Raw genomic sequence first — 17,140 nt, forward strand, 5'->3', positions numbered from 1 at the left:
CTATTCTGGATACACGTTTTTATCAGATATGTGTTTTTACAAACATTTTCTCACAGCCTGTGGCTGTCTTCACATTCTCTAAAGAGTATCCTTCAAATAGCAGATGTTTTAAAATTTAATGAAACTGATTTTATCAATTTTTTCTATTATGTTTTGTGCTCTTTGTTTCTTATTGAAAAAAAGCTTTGCCTAATCCAAGGTTACAAAGCTCTTCTCTATGTTTTCTTCTAGAAGCTTTATATACTTAGCTCTTAAATTTAAGCCATGTTGAATTAATTTTTGTATATGGTGTGAGTAAGGATTTTAGCTTTTTTTTTTTTTTTTGGCATATGGGTATCCAATTGTTCCAGCACCAATTGTTTTAAAAAAAAAAACCCCACACTTTCTCTATTGAATTGCTGTGACACTTTTGCCAAAAATCAGTTGCCCATATATGTGTGGATTTATTTCTTAACTCTTCTGTTTCATTGATCTATAAAACCAAAAACACACTGTGTTGGTTATTATAGTTTAGTAAGACTTGAAGTGTGAGGTAGGTTGTGTGAGTCCCCCCTCCTCCTTATTTTTTCTCAAATTTATTTTGGTTTTTCTAGTTTCTTTGGCATTTCCATATACATTTTAGAATAAGTTTTTCAATTTCTACAAAAAAAGACTGGTAGAATTAAAATAACTTTTGGCCTTTAATATTTTTTATTTATTTACTTTTGACAAATAAAAATGGTATATATTTAAGGTGTAAAGCATGCTAGAATTTTGATTGAGATTGCATTGAGCCAATAGATCAGAAGTTGGCAAACTATGACTCATGTCCTAAATCTGGCCCATTTTGATTTTTGTACAGTCTGCCAGCTAAGAATGGTTTTTGCGTTTTTAAAAGGTTGAAAAAAATCAAAAGGAGATTAACATTTTGTAATACATGAAAATTATATGAAATTCAAATTTCAGTGCCTATAAAATTTTATTGGGACACCGTCATGCTCATTTGTTTTTGTATTGTCTATGGCTGCTTTTGCGCTACAGTGGAAGACATGAGTAGTTGTAACAGAAACCATATGACCTATAAAGCCTAAAGTGTTTACTATATAGCTATTTACAGAAAAAAAATTACTGACTCCTGCAATGGATAAACTAGAGGATAATTGAAATATTAACTCTATTGAGTCTTCTGATCCATGAACATGGTATATCTCTGTATTAGTCAGAATTCTCTAGAGAAACAGAACCAACAAGATATATCTCTATATCTACCTATCTATCTATCCAGTGATTTAAGAGGGACTTATTATTTTATTTATTGTGGAGGCTTGGTAAATCCAAAATCTTTAGGTTAGGCAGGCAGGCTGGAGACTGAGGGAACAGTTGCAATTCTAGTCAAAGGAGTCGGTTGACAATTTCTTCTTGCTATGGGGAGGTTGGTCTTTGCTTTGTTCTATTAAGATCTTCAACTGATTGGATGAGGCCCACCCACATTATAGAGGATAATGTCCTTTACTCAGTGCACTGATTTAATGATTAAATGTTAATCTCATCCCCCAAATACCTTCACAGAAACATCCAGAACAATGTTTGACCAAACACTGTGACTCAGCCTAGTTGACACATAAAATTAACTATCACATTCTCCCCCCCACCTCCCACCCCAAATGTCTCCATCTTCACTTTTAACCACCACTAGTGGACCACACTTTTACCAATATGTGAAATTTAAAAAACAAAATGGAATTTTACAGTTTGTCTGTAATTTTAAAATGTTTTTATATTTATAAAAGAAATGATGTTTATGGTCAGAGTTTGGTATCCTTTATGAAGAACCAAATTTGAAAAATCTATACTTCCACTACCCAGAGATAATGATTGTTTTTCCATTTTGGTGTGTTTTCTTCTCTGACTTAAAATTATTTATGTTTATAGTAGATCTTATTTCTGAAGAGTTTAAGGCAGCTTGGAAGGACATATAAAACACAAGATAAGGTAAACTGAAAATAATATTAGACAAGAGCAAAAGAAGGAATAAACAAGGGTGGGAACATAAAATTGAGCCAGGAATGACTCTGAAAATGCAGATGGTAATGACCCTTGTTACGGGCGAGACTTAGATTTGGCTCCAATCTTTCTGGTCAGTCACAGAGTTCAGAGTGACCAAAGATAAAAATAAACCAGTTGCTTAGGGCTTCCCTGGTGGCACAGTGGTTGAGAGTCTGCCTGCCTATGCAGGGGACACGGGTTCGAGCCCTGGTCTGGGAAGATCCCACATGCCACGGAGCGACTAGGCCCGTGTGCCACAACTACTGAGCCTGCGCGTCTGGAGCCTGTGCTCCGCAACAAGAGAGGCCACGATAGTGAGAGGCCCACGCACCGTGATGAAGAGTGGCCCCCGCTTGCCACAACTAGAGAAAGCCTTTGCACAGAAACGAAGACCCAACACAGCCATAAATAAGTAAATAAATAAATTAATTAATTAATTAAAAAAAAACAGTTGCTTAGATGAAATACTAATATCTGTGTTCTAAGAACAGACACAATCCATGGGCTTTCTTTTAATCAGCTTGAATATAGGCTTTTGGAAATCACATTGGCGCATAAAAATTCACATAAACAATAGTTTGGAGGCAAAAATAATGCCGTCTAGATCTTCAGGTCTCCAGTGATCTGGGTTGACGATACATTGGATTTTTTTTTTTTTTAAGATTTATTTATTTATTTATTTGGCTGCGTTGGGTCTTTGTTTCTGTGCAGGCTTTCTCTAGTTGCGGCAAGCGGGGGCTACTCTTCAGTGCAGTGCGTGGGCTTCTCATTGCAGTGGCTTCTTTTGTTGCAGAGCACGGGGTCTAGGAGTGCAGGCTTCAGTAGTTGCAGCACATGGGCTCAGTAGTTGTGGCTCACGGGCTTAGTTGCTCTGTGGCATGTGGGATGTTCCCGGACCAGGGTTCGAACCCGTGTTCCCTGCATTGGCAGGCGGATTCTTAACCACTGCACCACCAGGAAAGTCCCTATTTTATTTACTTTTAAGTTTTTTATATATTTTTTTGGCTGCACCACGCAACATGTGGGGTCTTAGTTCCCCACCAGGGGTCGAACCCACACCCCTTGCAGTGGAAGCACGGAGTCTTAACTGCTGGTCCACCAGGGAAGTCCCTATATTGGATTTTAGATTTGTGAGAAAGTATGGATGGTATACATGTCCTTTGGGCAATCTTCTCTAAATAATTTTTCCTTTAGTTAAACTTTTGATAAACACTAAGTGTCAGTGAGCTCTAAATATTATTCCCTGGTTGGTGCTTCAGCTATGACTGGTTTTTGTTGTTAGTTGAATACAGATAAGTCTTATTTAGAGTAACAGTCAAGCAACACATTGTAGTATTGAGAGCAGGGTTTTGGGCCAAATGGATGTTTTAAATCCTAACCCCATAACTCTACTAACTGTGTGGACATAAGTAAGTTATGAAATTTCACCAAGTCTCAGGGGTCTTATATGTAAAATAGGAATAATATTTGTACCTATCTTGTAGGGTTCTTGTGGAAATTAAATAAGATAATACACATAAAGTATTTGACACATAGTAAATACTAGTGCATAGTAAATACTCAATAAATGATGTTATTATTAGTATATTATTCCTTTATAAAGCTGAAGGATTTAACAAGGACTTGTGCCTAGAAAAGAGTCAACAGCTGTCTAAAGAGATTTAAAGACTTTATAATTATTAACATATTTATAATTTATCTCTGTATAATTGTAAATATATAATTATATATATTTAAAAGTTCTGTTATATTTACCTACATTTTTGTTCTCTCTAGTGCTTTTCTTTCCTTCCTGTATTTCCAGATTTCTATCTGATGTTATTTACACTTTCAGCCTAATAACTTCTTTTAGTTTATCTTGCTTGGGTCTGGTGAAAACAAATTATCTTTGTTTTTGTCTATATAAAAATATCTTTATTTGTCTTCAGATATGAAGGCTATTTTTGCTGGATATAGAATTCTAGGCTGACAAGGTTTTTTTGTTTGTTTGTTTTGTTTTGTTTTTGCTTCTTTTAAGTTGATGTTCCATTGTCTTCTGACTTTCTGTGTTTCTAATAAAAACTCAGAGATTATTTTTATCTTCTTATCTTTTTTTCCCTTTCATGGAATATGTCTTGTTTCCTCTGATCATTTCGAGATTATCTCCTTAGATTTGGTTTTCAGCAGTTTGACTACAGTAGGCCTACATATGGTTTTCTTTGTGGTTATTCTACTTGGATGGATTTCATTGAACTTTTTGGATCTGTGGGAAAATTCTTAACCATTATCTCTTCAAATATTTCTTCTCCCACATTTTCTCTCTCCTTGCCTCGAACTTCAGTTTTGTTTTGTTTTGTTTTAAGATTTAAAAAAATGTGGACCATTTTCAAAGTCTTTATTGAATTTGCTACAATATTGCTTCTGTTTTATGTTTTTTGGCCTTGAAGTATGTGAGATCTTAGCTCCCCAACCAGGGATTGAACCTGCACCCCTTGCATTGGAAGGTGAAGTCTTAACCACTGGACTGCCAGGTAAGTCCCTCGAACTTCAATTTTTGATATGTTAGACCTTCTTCTATTGTCCCACTTACCTCAGATGCTCTGTTTTTCCCTACAGAATATCTTCAGCTTGTGTAATTTCTATGGACATGTCTGCAAATTCACTGGTTTTTTTCAACTGTTTTCAGTCTGCTGATAAGCACATCAAAAGAATTCTTCATATCCAATATTGTATTTTTTACTTGTAACATTTACATATCTCTTTTATTAAAAAAAACTGTAAAAATTTCATTTTCTCTTCTGAAACACTCCATCTGTTCATGCATATTGCCTATCTTTTCCATTATATCATTTAACATTTTTATTATAGTCATATTAAAGTCCCTCTCTGATAATTCTCACATAAGGGCCCTTTAACGTATGGGTCTTGTTACATTGACTATTTTCTCTCCTGAAATATGGGTCACACCTTACTTTCTCACATGTGCAAAATGACTGTAGAGAATAAATACATAATATTTCTGTCTCAAAAAAGACAACCTGTTTTTTGTGGGAAATGGAGTTAATCTAATCTACAGTTGAACAAGGTCTGGACTTTGTTGTGGCTTTAGTTAGATCCAGTTTACTATTGGCTTAAAATGATATGAGGGCATGAATACAACTCCCTCAAGAACAGCTTAGGATATGACTAAATGTGGGGTTTACTTTAGCTCTTTTGCTCTTCCCTAAGCCTTCAAGCAGACCCAGTGCACCTATGCCTGTTGAAGTGGGCAATGTGTGTGGTGGGTTCTCCCTTAGCTTTTCAGCCTCTTTTCATCCTAGACAGAAACATGGATATGGACAGATTCTAGAGATACTTACATTTCTTAGTCTATTTGGGCTTCTATAGCAAAAATACCATAGACTGGATTGCTTAAACAACAAATATTTATTTCTCATAGTTCTGGAGGCTGGAAAGTCCAAGATGAAAGTGCCAGCAGGATTGATGTCTGGTGAAGGCTGTCTTCCTGGTTCATAGGTGGCTGTCTTCTTGTTGTGTTCTTATATGGTAAAAGGAGGAAGGAAGATCTCTGGGCTCTCTTTTATAAGGACACTAAACTCATTTATGAGGGCTTCACCCTCATAACCTAATTATCTCCCAAAGGTCCCACCTCCAAATACCATCACATGGGGGGGTTAGGATTCCAACATATGAATTTGGGGGGAACATAAGCATGCAGTCCATTGCATTATTTGAGGCATGAACTTGATACAAGAATTTATAGAGGCCCAGATCTCAGATAATATTTTTTTTTTATTAATTAATTATTTATTTATTTATTTTTGGCTGTGTTGGGTCTTCGTTTCTGTGCGAGGGCTTTCTCTAGTTGTGGCAAGTGGGGGCCACTCTTCATCGCGGTGCGTGGGCCTCTCACCATCGCGGCCTCTCCCGTTGCAGAGCACAGGCTCCAGACGCACAGGCTCAGTAGTTGTGGCTCACGGGCCTAGTTGCTCTGCGGCATGTGGGATCTTCCCAGACCAGGGCTCGAACCCGTGTCCCTTGCATTGGCAGGCAGATTCTCAACCACTGCGCCACCAGGGAAGCCCCTCAGATAATATCTTGATGGCTCACTTCTAGCTCTATAAAGCAAAGCCATCTTGGTTTCTATATAATTCAAGATACTTGCTCTATAAGGACTTGAAAGGTGCTTCACATTGTACAGTGGGTGTGGATTTAAAGAAATGATCCCATTCACAATCACAATAAGGTGAGATCCTGTATATTTCATATAAATGGCTATACTACAATTTTTTGTCCATCTGCCTGCTGATGGACAGTTGGGCTGTTTCCAGTTTTTCACTATTAAAAACCAAATGTTCTTACACATGAATGTTTACAGCATCTTTATTCATAATATTGCCCCAAACTGGAAACAACCAATAGGTGAAAGGATAATCAAACTGTGGTACATCTATACAATGAAATATTATTGAGCAATAAAAAGAAATTAGGGCCTCCCTGGTGGCGCAGTGGTTGAGAATCTGCCTGCCAATGCAGGGGACACGGGTTCGAGCCCTGGTCTGGGAAGATCCCACATGCCGCGGAGCAACTAGGCCCGTGAGCCACAGCTACTGAGCCTGCGCGTTGGAGCCTGTGCTCCGCAACAAGAGAGGCCGCGATAGTGAGAGGCCCGCGCACCGCGATGAAGAGTGGCCCCCACTTGCTACAACTAGAGAAAGCCCTCGCACAGAAATGAAGACCCAACACAGCCAAAAATAAAAAAATTAATTAATTAAAAAAAAAATCCACTAAAAAAAAAAAAAAAAAAAAAAAAGAAATTAGCTATCAAGTCACAAAAAGAGATAGAAGAACATTAAGTGCATATTGCTAGGTAAAAGAAGTCAGTCTGAAAAGGCTACATATTCTATGATTACAACTATATGACATTCTGGAAAAGGCAAAACTTGTAGAGACAGTTAAAAATATCAGTGGTTGCCAGAGGGGTTTTGTTTTTGTTTTTTGGCTTTTTTTTTTGGTGGGAGGAGATGAATAGGTGAAATACAGGGCATTTTTAGAGCAGTGAAACTATCTTGTTATACCTACAGCTCAAACTGCCATCTCACTAGGAATGTACATATTCAATTTTAGTATGAAAAATAAGGGCAATTGCTCTCCAAAGTGACTAAATCAAGTTATACTCCTTTGTATACTCCTTTGTACACTGTCAAGAGTCTTTCATTGTTCCCTACACTCACCAACACTCAGAATTGCCAGAAATATTGTTTTTCTTGTCCATCTGTTGTGTGCGAAATAATATTTCACCGTGGTTCTGAGTTGTATTTTCCTAATTACTCCTGAGGATAAACATAAACCATCTTTTTGTAAACAATCTTTCTAAATGAATTATAAGTTTTTCTTCCTTCTGAAAGAGTATATATTGCATGTAATTTGACTTTTATGATGAGTCATGGTTTTTATAAATGCTCATCTTTCTTCAGGGCATAATAGAGTGTGTGGTCTTTGGGCAGTTTGCACTTAAAACGAGTGGCCCAGTAGAGGTTGGGCAGAGAAGTAAAAAGTGGATCTAAGGAATCATGATGGAGGCAGCAGGGTTGGGAAGGCAAATGGGAGAAGGACAGTAGAGATGTCCACTAGGGTGCTGGCAGGTCTACTTTTATACTGTAACAGCAATTAAGGGACAGTTAGGGGCAATTAAAGTGGAGTTCAAGCTACTGAGTTCTGATACTTTCTGTCTTCTCTGCCTTGCAGAGCCCCTCTCCTTGTCCATGTAGCTGTAGACATCCTGGTGTAGAGTGGTCATTCCTAAATACAGTTCCACAACATGGTATAGAGCCAGTTGCCTCAGATCATCTGAGATGCTTGTTAAAAATCCCTGAGCCTCTCCTCTGGAGATTCTGACTCACCTAGTCTAGGATGGGACCTAGAAGGATGCATCTCCCTGTTTTCCAGATTTTTCTAAGTGTTTCCCCAGTCCTCGCCTCAGAGAATCATGAGCTGATCCTTGCAGTTTTGCTGCTAGACTCTGATGTGGCCAGAAGCTTTTGCAGACCTCCCAGTCTGGCCAGAAGGAAGGAAACACTGCTGCACCCTATTCCATTTTGTGTCATGAATGGGCACAGAATCTTCCCCAGGTGGCCAGAGTACAGTAAAGAAAAGGCTACACCTGTTAATAATATTTTATTGAAGAATTATACCATAGAAACTAACTTCCAAGTATAGCACAGGCCCTAACTTTTCCTACTCATCAGGCCAGCTGCTAGCCTGTCTCCACATGGACCAAGACATTTCATGTTCTTAAATATGGAGGCCTTTTCGTGCTTATGGTCAGAGCCCAGTTGCCTCTCAAGAGCTCTGGAAGGAGAAAGTTTTCCCCTTACCTATCTCTAGGTTTCATATATCCCCATGTAATCTGCCATTCTGTGCCCATGATTGATTGAATAAGGAGATACTCAGTCAAGAGAAATTAAAGAAAAACATTAGTTTTCAGCTGCACTTGTAAGGAGTGAATGAGAAAAGAGAATGGGAGGGGGGAATGAGGAATGTGTGCAAAGACTCTGGGCCAATCAGGGGGCCCTAATAAGGTGGCTTTGATTGGTGGGTATATATATAAGATATATATTAATATATATCATATACTTATATAATTCTACTATAAATAAATAAGACTGGGTGTAATATTCTAGTCTTGCCATTTACACCACTTCTTATGGACTCTTGGCTTAGGTATGCTAACCTCCAGTAGCTTGAGGTACACACCAGGAATCATCAGAAATGAGGTCCCGCAGGGGTGCCCTGAGCATGCCCATGGGGGTGCTGCCTAGGACACCCTCCTGCTCATCAGCTTCCTCAGTCCCCTCTTCATGTCTTTGTTCTTCAGGCTGTAGAAAAAAGGGTTCAGCATGGAGAACAGAACTGTGTAGATGACTATTGCCACTTGGTCCTTGATGGTATAGGAGGACAGGGGTCGGAAATAAACATAAATAATGCTTCCATAAAAGAGAGTCACCATGGCGAGGTAGGAGCCACAGGTAGAGAAATCTTTATGTTTCCCAGCAGCTGAGGGGATCTTAAGAACAGCAATGAAGATTCGTAGGTAAGAGATGATAACGCACATAAAGGGGGTCACTAAGGTTATCAGTCCTTCTGTGTTAATTACAATTTCATTGACAAATGTAGAGGAGCAGGACAATTTCAGCAGAGGGTTGATGTCGCAGAAGATGTGGTGGATAATACTGGAGTCACGAAAGAGAAGACTATTTATCAGGAGAACCAGTAAGAGGAATGGAGGTGAGACATGGAACAGGAGAAGGCCACCAGTAGGACACAAGGGCAGTAGCTCATGGTAGTGACATAGTGGAAGGGGTCACAGATGGCCACACAGCGGTCAATGGCCATGGCTGCCAGGAGGTAAATTTCTGTGTTGGCAAAAGCCAAGAAGAAATACATCTGGGTCATACACTCAGCATAGGAGATGGACTTCTTCTTTGACAGCAAGTTCACCAGCATCTTGGGAACGATGATTGTTGTGTAGCAAACATCAATAAAGATAAAATGCTAAGGAAAAAATACATGGGTGTCTGGAGCTGAGTGTCAGAGTGGATGGCCAGGATGATAAGAAAATTTCCCACCATGGTGACCATGTACATGACGAAGAATAGGGCAAAGAGTGGCTTCTGGTTCTCGGGCTGGGAGGAGAGTCCCAGGAGGATGAACTCAGAGACACTGCAGGTTTGGTTAGCTCTCTCCATGGTCCTGCATATGCAAATGAATATAGAAATATCCTAGATTTTTCAATTCAACAAGTTTCAGTTTATTCCTATCTCTCCTAGGATTCCTATAAAGGGTCCATGATTCTGTCTTCCTTTCCACAGTCCACAAAAATAACTTGAACAATAAAGTTTAACCTGTGTTAAATGCAAGGACATTAGAGAGTGGATTTCCTTTCAGAAAGAATCCCAGGTGTACTTCAGGGATGCATATTTCTCTAGTTCCCCACAAATACTTCTTAGATATGTCAGGTTGAAGCTCATCTTTCTACCATCCTTGCAAACAAAACAAAACAAATAAATAAAAAACCAAACAACTCAGTGAATCATAAATAAGATGAATGCTGACATAGGCACACTGTTTATAGTCACCCTTTCAGAGCCAATATTTTAATTCAAACCTGGTCAAAAAGCTATATTATATATGAACCTATGTATTAAAACATTCTTAGATGTTGAGGATTTAATGCTCTGACAATTATTCAGCATCATTGTATTAAACACTCACTGGGAACCCAACACTGAGATCATGAAGATGAGTAATTCTCAGTTCCTATTCTTAAGGTGATTAGAGTCTGGTAGGGTGATTAGAGTCTGGTAGGAAACTTTTAAACAAATAAGTGTAATAAAATGCTACAGGTGTAGTGACAGAGGCACTGGAAAGCAACAAGCATCGCGTGGTGTTTTTGCTAAGAGCATGCATTTTGAAATCAGCTCCTTCACTTTCTGGCTGTGTGGTCTCGGGCTGATTACCTAACATCTCTGATTCTTGGTGTCCTTGTCTGTAATCTGGGATAGTAAATACCTCCCTTCTCCGCCTCCACTTCTCCTGCTCCGCCACCCACTTCACTTCTTCCTTTACTTCCTGCTCAAATCCTCTCTTCTGTCAGGTGTGCTTGGATGCTCTTGAAAACAATTATTCTGTATTTCTTTGCAAAAATAGCCTTCATATTTTTTCATTGTTTGACCACCCTTCGCCTGAGTTTATGAGATTTGGTAGGAGAAATATTTATTTGTGCTTTGTATGATTTGAAAATGAGTATGCAATTAAGAGAAATAATAGTTATGCCTAAGACCTATTAAGCCTTACTATGTATTAGGCAGTGAGCTAAATACTTTATGTATATTACACAAAAAAACTCTCTGATCTGGTTCTCAACAACATTCCCTTTTAACAGATAAGAAAATTGAGGTTAATTACGGAATTTCATGTTCTTAATCATGCAACTTCCATAACAGGATCTCTGTTGATAGTTCATGGTTGTTGTATCTTATTTTTAGATTGTTCCTTTTACCTTTTTGTGTAATTATTCTTTACTCCTATTATGTTGCCATATATAATATCTTGAGTGAAATGACTATTGCAACATTAGCTTTCTTTTGTTTATAATTTGATTAAATGCTGTTATTGGATAGGCCTTCACTAACTAACTTAATAAAACAGTATTCCCAGTTAAAAAAAAAAAAAAAAGAAAATTGAGGTTAGATGTGTTAAGTGCTTTCCTCAAGATCACACAGCCCAGAAAGGCCAGAGCCTGGATCCCAATCAGGATGGTTTGAAACACAAAATGCTTTCATAAAGCTTCAAAAGTTTATGCCAGAAACAAATGTGCAGGGGTGTTGTTTTTCACTGTGGAATTTTCCACCGTAACATCTTTATTCCAGTGATGACAGGCTTGCAAAATCAATGTTACATGTAGTCTCTTACCATAATTGCTAGACACAGGACCTCTCTCAAGCCTTGTGTGGGCTGGAAGATGTGTATCTGTGGAGCTGTGTATCTGTGGCAGGGCAGAGGGAAATATTCAGGATATAGAGACAGAAGATGTGGGTTCAAATCTTGGCTCCACTATCTACTCACAATGTGTCTTTGGCAAAATCCCTTCACAGCTCTGAGTTTCACTTTCCACATCCATAAGACAAAATAAAACCGGCTCTCAAGAGAAAAGCAAGGAACATGGGTGTGAAACCAGTTTGTAAACCACAAACACGATATGTCAACAGGATGACTGGGAAATGTTTGATAAAGAAGAAACTAGCAGCAGGGGAAGGAGAGGCGGAGCTAGACTAAATGCAGAGAAGGGAAAGGACTTTGGCTATGAAAACAGAGGAGACTAAAGCTAGAAGCATGGTGGGTAGGTGTTGCTGGAATCAATGATTTTCCCATTTTTATGCATTCTATATAGTACCCATCATGTGGGCTTTGTTTCTTCAAGGATCTCCATGGGTTTGCCTCCTAAATATCTCTTGAATCTTGCAATTCTTTTCCTCTCCCCCGCCAGCACTCTGTTGAAAGCCATCATTTCCCACCTAGATTATTGCCGTGTCATCAAAATGATATACGTTGTTCCCGTGTCTCCTCTTGATGCACCCCCCCCCCATCATTCTCTGCCCTGCAGCCACAATGATCTTTTAACAATAAAAATTTGATCACCTAACTTTTTAGGTTAAAGTCTGTGTTTGTCTCCTAGGGCTGATGTAACAAAGTACCACAAACCGGTGGCTTAAAACAATAAAAATGCATTTTCTCACAGTTCTGGAGACTAGAAATTCAAAACTGAGTTGTTGGCAGGGTTGGTTCCTTCTGGAGACTCTGAGGGAGATTTTGCTCCAGATCTCTTGCCTAGCTTCTGGTGGTTGTGGGCAATCCTTGGTGCTCCTTGGCTTGAAGATGCATCACATCAATCTCTGCCTCTGTCTTCGTATGGCCATCTTTCCTCCGTGTCTTCACACAGCCTTCTCCTCTCTGTGTCTGTGTCCAAATTTCTCTCTTTTTAGAAAGATACCAGCCTTTGGGTGCCTGACTCCAGTATAACCTCATCTTAACTTGATTACCTCTACAAAGATCCTACTGTCAAATTAGGTCATATTCTGAAGTTTTGGGTGAATATAAATTTTGGGGAGAGGCTACTCAATCCAGCACGAAGCCTCCCTTCATTTAATATGTATTGAGTTCCTATTTCCCTCCAGCCTCATCTCATGCCTCTCTTCCCCAAGGGCTGCATCCTATTCCTCAAGTGTGTTAAGATCCTTCCGACATTGGCCTTTTATGGTCCTTGCCCAGCACGCTTTTCCTCTCTGTCTTCCTTTGGATATCAGCTCAGCCAATACTTTTTCTGGGTCAAGTCACCCTGTTCTATGCTCCCATGGCATTCCTTTCCCTTCCTTTATGGCATTTATCACAGTCTGTAATTATTCATTTATTAATGTGATTGATGTTTGTCTTCTTCTTGACCTAATACACAGGAATCTGTTTCCTTTCCCTCACCATTCTATCCCCAGAGCTTAGTGCAGTGTCTGGCACATCGTGAGTGGTCAAGAAATGTTTGTGGGGACCTCCGTGGTGGCGCAGTGGTTAAGAATCTGCCTGCCAATACAGGGAACACGGGTTCGAGCCTTGGTCCGGGAAGATCCCACATGCCGCGGAGCAACTAAGCCTGTGCGCCACAACTACTGAGCCTGCGCTCTAGAGTCCTCGAGCCACAACTACTGAGGCTGTGTGCCACACCTACTGAGACCTGTGCGCCTAGAGCCCATGCTCCGCAACAAGAGAAACCACCGCAATGAGAAGCCCGCTCACCGCAACAAAGAGTAGCCCCCACTCGCCGCAACTAGAGAAAGCCCGTGCGCGGCAACGAAGACCCAACGCAGCCAAAAAGAAAAAAAGAAATATTTGTGGAGGAAATGAAGTCATTCCTGGCATTGATGAGGCTGGGGATACCTCAAGATAAAAGTCAGAATTGGGTGTTAAGATGATGGAGGTGACAATGACATGTATCCCCAAGTTGCCTGTCTGTGTAGAACTTGTGCCTGTGATTCTTGATGGGGTGGTTGACTAGACTTGGCTCTGGCCATGTGTTTACCTGAGCTACAAACCTGGACCAGACACTGCCCTTGATTCCTCATTTCCTCTAATTTCCCACACCCAACCTATTATCACATCCTGGAGATGTTGCCTGTCAGCGTCTCTGGGTCTCTGCCATCACTACCCAAATGGAGACCTTTATCATCTCCTGCCTCCAAAATAGCCTCCGTGCAGCCATTCTTGTCCCCTTTCAATTTCTTCTCAACACTGTAAGCAGATCAATTATTCTAAAATGCAAATTTGGATAAGTCGCTATATTAGTTTGCTGGGGCTACTGTAACAAAGTACCACACCTTGAGTGGCATAAACAATGGAAATTTATTTTCTCACAGTTCTGGAGGCTAGAAGTCAGCAGTCAAAGTGTCAGCAGGGTTAGTTCCTTCTGAGGGCTGTGAGGGAAGGTTCTGCTCCATGCCTCTCTACTTGGCTTGTAGATGTTGGTCTTCTCCCTGTGTCCCTTCCCATCCTCTTCCATTTTGCATGTGTGTTTCTGTGTCCAAATTTCCCCCTTTTAATGAGGATGCCAGTCACGTTGGATTAGGACCCACCCTGCCGACCTCATTTTAACTTGATTACCTCTGTAAAGACCCTATCTCCGAATAAGGTCACATTCTGAGGCCTGGGGACTAGGACTCCAATATATCTTTTTTGGGGGGGACACAGTTCAACCCATAACAGTCACTTTCTGCTGCGTAAGCCTCCCCGTTACCCACAAACTAAAGGGCAACTCCTTCTTGAGCTTACTGAGCATCCCATGGCTTGGCTCCTGCTGGACTGTGCATCTCATCTCTTGCCTCCCTCCCTGTTCTCTTTCATGCCAGCAGTTTTTCCTTCTTCTTGCCTTGGGGACTTACTGTTCCATCTGTTTGAAATGCTCATTCCCCCTGTTTGTTAGCTCTGGTGGTTGGCAGTCACTCAGAATAGACACACCATCCTTTCAGAATCCTGGCCTGTCCTTCCTCCACCAGTTCTGGATCAGACACCCCTTCGGCACACATAACACAGAACTGAATCTCAGTACTTACAAGGCTGTCTTCCCCACTTGAGCTGTGCAAGGACGTGGACTGCATCTGGATCTTTGCTACACCACCCAACCTGGCACGGTGCCTGGAACATAAAAGTCCCCTGATAAATATTTGAAAAAGGAAAGAATGCCTGGATGGTCATTTAGGATTTTGAACAGATGTAAGGAAGAATTGCAGTGGACATCAAGTCGCTGTCTTAAGAGCAGCATTCCATTTCATTCAACGCGTGTGGGTGGGGCAGAGTCCACGCAGGAATAGCACGAGCCTTCTCTCCTGGAAGGTGCTTTTTGATTTCTCATTGCTTCAACTTTAAAACAGACATAGAGGGGCTCTGAGCTGGAGAAATTCTTAGAGATCATGTAGTCAAATTCCCTCATCTTAAAGAAGGGGGAAATTGAGGCCTGGTGTGTGGAAGGACCTTATTATCATGACATTTTTATTGTTAGAGCCAAGACTGGAACCCAGGCATCTTGGCTCCTCCCTGAAGCGAGGTTATGCCTTGCCTGTTGCGGAGGCTGAGAACATGGTCTCTGGACCACTTTCTAGGTACGGGGTCCTGTCCTCACCAGGGAAGTGGTCGAGGCCAAGTTACTTAACCTCTCTGGGGACACAGTTTCTCCACCCATAAAGTGGGCTAACAAGCCAAAGTGTTGATAGTGATAAAGGACAACTCTACGTTATGTAGAGGTGAGATTGCTTCATGCAGGGAGTGTTTCCTCTTTATCTAGTTTCTCTCCAAAATGAGAATGAGGACATTCAGTGGAGGGTCCCTTTGCTGATCTGACCTCCTTTATATCACCTCTTTCTTATCATGACATGATATTATTGCTGTTTAAACAAAACTCAGTGATGGTGAGTTTTGATGAACACCAGAGCAATAGATTTTATTACACTTTTCTTAGTGATTAGTGTTTTAATAATACAAAAATGTATGTCCCCTTTTAAAAAATTCAGATATTACAAATATGCACAAACTGAAAAGCATACATTATTTCCTTCTTCTCCAGTCCATTGTTCTTTCCTAGAATTAACTATTTTAAATGGGAGGTTTTCTTTCTGGGTATGTAATCTCACCAGATTCACAAACATATATACTTGTATATATACACATTCATATATATATATGTTTACCTTAACAGGCTTACTCTTAAACATTTTGCCCTTTATTCGTAATGGTTTTCAGGTCAGTGATAGAGATATACCTCATTATTTGTAACTATTACATGTTATTTCTTTCTATGGAAAAATTGCACCATTATTTATTATATTCCCTATTGATGGACATTTAGATTGTTTCTAATTTTTCTAATTTTTTACTATTACAAACAATGCTGCAATCAGTGAGTGTCTGTATACAGGTAGCTTTATACAGCTCATATAGTATTACTATAGGCATGAATCCAAGAAATACAAACAATGGGACATAAGGAGTGATCAGAAATTTTCAATCATGCACCTTCTCACATAAAGACCAGGTTGGGAGCTTCCCTGGTGGCGCAGTGGTTGAGAGTCTGCCTGCCAATGCGGGGGACACTGGTTCGAGCCCTGGTCTGGGAAGATCCCACATGCCACGGAATGACTGGGCACGTGAGCCACAACTACTGAGCCCGTGAGCCACAATTACTGAGCCTGCACGTCTGGAGCTTGTGCTCTGCAACAGGAGAAGCCGCGGTAGTGAGAGGCCCACGCACCGTGATGAAGAGTGGCCCCCGCTTGCCGCAACTAGAGAAAGCCCTCGCGCAGAAACGAAGACCCAACACAGCCAAAAATAAATAAATTAAAAAAAAAAGACCAGGTTGGTTTTCTCTAGGGGGTGCTTATTAAAGTGCAGATTCACAGGCCTCACATAAGACCTACTGAATAATACCTCCAGAAATAATGTAGGAGAATAGTAAATGATAAAATATTAATATATAAAATAAAGTTTAAAATCACGGAGTGAATAATAGAGAATAAAGGATGAAACAAAAGTAACAGAATAAAGTCCTTGTCTGGAGCACAGGATGACTCTTTACTTCCCAGAGCAGCCCAATATGTCTCTGTCCGGTTCTGGAAGCTCCTAGTTATATCTGCCTTCAATGTTCACATATGAGTTTTAATTCTCTCCTCAAAAGCTACTGAGAATAATTCTAAGTACATACAATAGATCTTTCCCTGGGAAGCAGACAGATCTGAATGGTAGTGATGGTGACAACCGGGGAATCCCTAAGGGGAATTGAAGCTAAGAGAGGGGACAAAAAAAAAAAAAAAGAGAGGGGACAAGAGGAGCCAGTGCCTGTGAGGCACACATACCAGATGACCAGGGTAGAGACCCAGAGGCAGCTCAGCCCCATGCACACTGGCCTGATCATCGGGGCAGCTGTGTGCTGAGCTACTAGGTCACTTGGCTAAGCAGGGCTAAGCCTTGGGCTTTTATTCACTACAGAGCCCGGAACATTCTGCTGTCAAAGATATGGAAGAAGGAAGAGGCATGATCCCCG

General features: G+C 40.4%; 1 protein-coding gene and 1 long non-coding RNA gene across 2 annotated transcripts in view; both read right to left on the bottom strand.

Annotated features, from left to right (window-relative positions):
• The window catches only part of LOC132367347 (uncharacterized), a 124,801-nt gene that overhangs the window by 24,513 nt on the left and 83,148 nt on the right, over positions 1–17,140 (bottom strand). The window lies entirely within an intron of this gene.
• Positions 8,664–17,140, bottom strand: part of LOC132367346 (olfactory receptor 1L3-like) — a 64,425-nt gene continuing 55,948 nt past the window's right edge. Inside the window, 3 exon segments of the mRNA XM_059925547.1 lie at positions 8,664–9,285; positions 9,288–9,545; positions 9,548–9,756. Of these exon segments, the coding sequence (XP_059781530.1) occupies positions 8,822–9,285; positions 9,288–9,545; positions 9,548–9,756 (931 nt within the window). The 3' untranslated portion in view covers positions 8,664–8,821.

Source organism: Balaenoptera ricei, chromosome 6 (genome assembly GCF_028023285.1).
Source record: "Balaenoptera ricei isolate mBalRic1 chromosome 6, mBalRic1.hap2, whole genome shotgun sequence".
NCBI lineage: Eukaryota > Metazoa > Chordata > Mammalia > Artiodactyla > Balaenopteridae > Balaenoptera > Balaenoptera ricei.